This window comes from Sprattus sprattus (assembly GCF_963457725.1).
Source record: "Sprattus sprattus genome assembly, chromosome: 14".
Taxonomy (NCBI): domain Eukaryota; kingdom Metazoa; phylum Chordata; class Actinopteri; order Clupeiformes; family Clupeidae; genus Sprattus; species Sprattus sprattus.
Genome location: NC_137912.1, coordinates 20,669,329 through 20,671,828, shown reverse-complemented (window position 1 = coordinate 20,671,828; position 2,500 = coordinate 20,669,329). Strand labels below are relative to the sequence as shown.

The window sequence follows — 2,500 nt, the reverse complement described above, 5'->3', positions numbered from 1 at the left end:
CAACAGTCCCCAATAATCTCCGGTATTATCCCGAAAAATGCCAGCTCCTCATCATATGCTGAGATGCACTCGTGGCGCGGGTAGTGTAATTTACCAGTGCGGTAAAAATTTAAAATGTGCCGAAAGATGTCTGGGTCGCGGTCAAAAAAGTACTCATTGGTCTCCTCGTGATAAAAGAAGTCCCGTTCTGTGCTTCCAAGTAAAGTGTCCGGATATCTCTCCAAAGTGTTTCGCCAAGTTTGAAACCTTGAGCCGCTGACGTTGAGGATGATGAGCCCGTCCTGCGTCCGCTTCTTGTCCCGTGGTGGCGCCGGCATCGGCGCACTCGCCACCGGCATCCATCCTATTGCTGCTGCTCGGGCGAAGGGTAGCCAAGCTGCGACTCCCGCTGCCATTCTGACCGATCTGCAACCCCGTCCGTCCGGCTGAAGCAGACACGAAGCTCGGTTCGCTGATCACAGGCGTGCAGCCCCGCGTAGAGGCATCTGGAGAATCAATGCAAATGTCGCTGGTTAGATCAGCGCAAGACTAGGCAATATAATCCAGTGCGTGTAGAATTTAGAATGAAATCAAGTGTGGTGTTCTGTGTGCTGGTAGTAATCTGGAAAGCACAGGGTACTGTTATCGTAAAACAATAGATTAGCCGCGTAACGAATGCATGCGTAAAACCTTTACCATTAATATAAATCATAAGGTGATATATATGAAATATATTCAGTATTCATACGCCTTGTCTAGGCTACTGAATAAGATAAACTTCCGGCGTGAAAGTGCTCTCACCTCTGCGTAAATGTCGGGGTACTCTGGAAAAATAAAAAGCTTTAAAGGGTATCTCTAAAATGTTACAATCCTGTTTGCAAAACCACGCTGTCCTGCCAAGTACTTGTCACAAAAAAGTCTCCGAAATTATTACCACAAAAGAATGGGCACGATACAGCAACAAGTTCAGCAAACAGGTAATTCCGTGCTCGTGTTCAGGTGCAGAACTTCGCCGCAGTCACCCAATGACATTCCTTTCGTCCAGCAGTCATCAGTTAACACACGGCTTTTCCACTAATCAGTATTTCACCCCTTGTTCAAGCTCTTCTCCTGTGCTGCTTCGCTGAGCGTCGGGACCACCCTGACAAGTAGGCTACAGCCAGTGTTCTGCGTCCACGCGAGGGGAGCTAATAAAAAAACCTGCAGTTCTTTTTTTTGTCGGTCCGCGCCCGTTCCTTTCCCCCAAATATTATTGGTCCCAAGCCGAAGAATGGAATGTAGCTACTCCCACGCTATACAGAAGAAAAAAATCACAGCGAGCGGATTAAAATGAAGAGACAGCAACAATAGATTTGTTGGAAGTTGTCTAGTAAGCTTCCCCTGTTGGCGACTCCGTTGGAGAGACGGGCAGCTGCAGTGGCGCCCAAGTTCCTCTCTCCGCGTTCTACGCACCGGGGGCGTGTCACGTGCTCCGGGCATTGGTTAACTCGCGCACATGAAAGGAAACTCCCCGTGCTGAAGACCTCATTCGTGCCTCCAAATGTCACCCAGTGCCCTTTCAGTATTTTCGCTCACAACCTCTCTGTGGATTAACCGCATAGAACGAAACACGCCACCAGACGCCACTGCTTTGCTATAAAGTTATTTTTCTCCCAAAGATTCCGGAAAAAATATGACAGGCTCATTAAAAACTGTAAAATAATGCAGGAGAACAAAAAGGCGTCAATTACGCAGAATTGGCGAATACTTTGAGCTGAGGGGCTGTGAATGACGCCATGGCAGAGACATTTCCACGCCACTGCATCGGTTGTTGATTCATGCTCTCAGCACACGCGCACACGCACGCACACACACACACACACACACAACATTACACATCTGGCGCGCCGCTAGATGGAGACAACTTTCAGCGGGAAGCCTGGCCAGCAGCTGCGACGTCTGTCAAAGGCACAGCACAACGAGACGGATCAAGGGGCATTCCGACTCGGGGCCTCGCTAGATTTGGGCGGAGAAATATTAACAAATACTAGCACTCGTTTGGCCAATTATTACACAGATCTAAATCATTCCTCGTTGCATTACAGATTAGCTAAAGGGTATAATACTGCAGAGGAAGAAATGAACACATCCTGCTCACTTAAGCACTGCAAACCCATACCGTTTTCAAATGCTAGTTTATTATCGTAATTATTACTATTGTTATTATTATGATTTGCCTGCCCTGGAGACTGTTCAACGAATGCTGATGCATCGACATCGTTAGGTTTTACTCCGTAGTGTGGATACTGCGCCCTGAGCCTTTTGGCACCTTTCTGGGAGTTTGTCACATATTCACACGCTTACACACACAGACTAGCCAAGAGACCATGGAAGCAAAATCAATGGTGTCATCAGTCAGGCGGACATGCAGATGATAACGTGTCTTAAAGTGACGGACTGAAGGACGTGTCTGACGTAGGCCACTGGAGTGAGAGGGCATCTCTGTCGTGTGTGTGTGAACACGTCTTTTTTAATTTAACGC

The 2,500-nt window shown here is 47.8% G+C and overlaps 1 protein-coding gene across 1 annotated transcript in view; it reads right to left on the bottom strand.

Moving 5' to 3' along the window:
• kcnd2 (potassium voltage-gated channel, Shal-related subfamily, member 2) overlaps positions 1-395 on the bottom strand; it is a gene marked incomplete at both ends in the record, with an annotated part of 167,683 nt that extends 167,288 nt beyond the window's left edge. Inside the window, one exon of the mRNA XM_080851577.1 lies at positions 1-395. This exon is cut by the window's left edge and continues 714 nt beyond it. Within this exon, the coding sequence (XP_080707703.1) occupies positions 1-395 (395 nt within the window).
• Between the last annotated feature and the right edge of the window lie 2,105 nt (positions 396-2,500).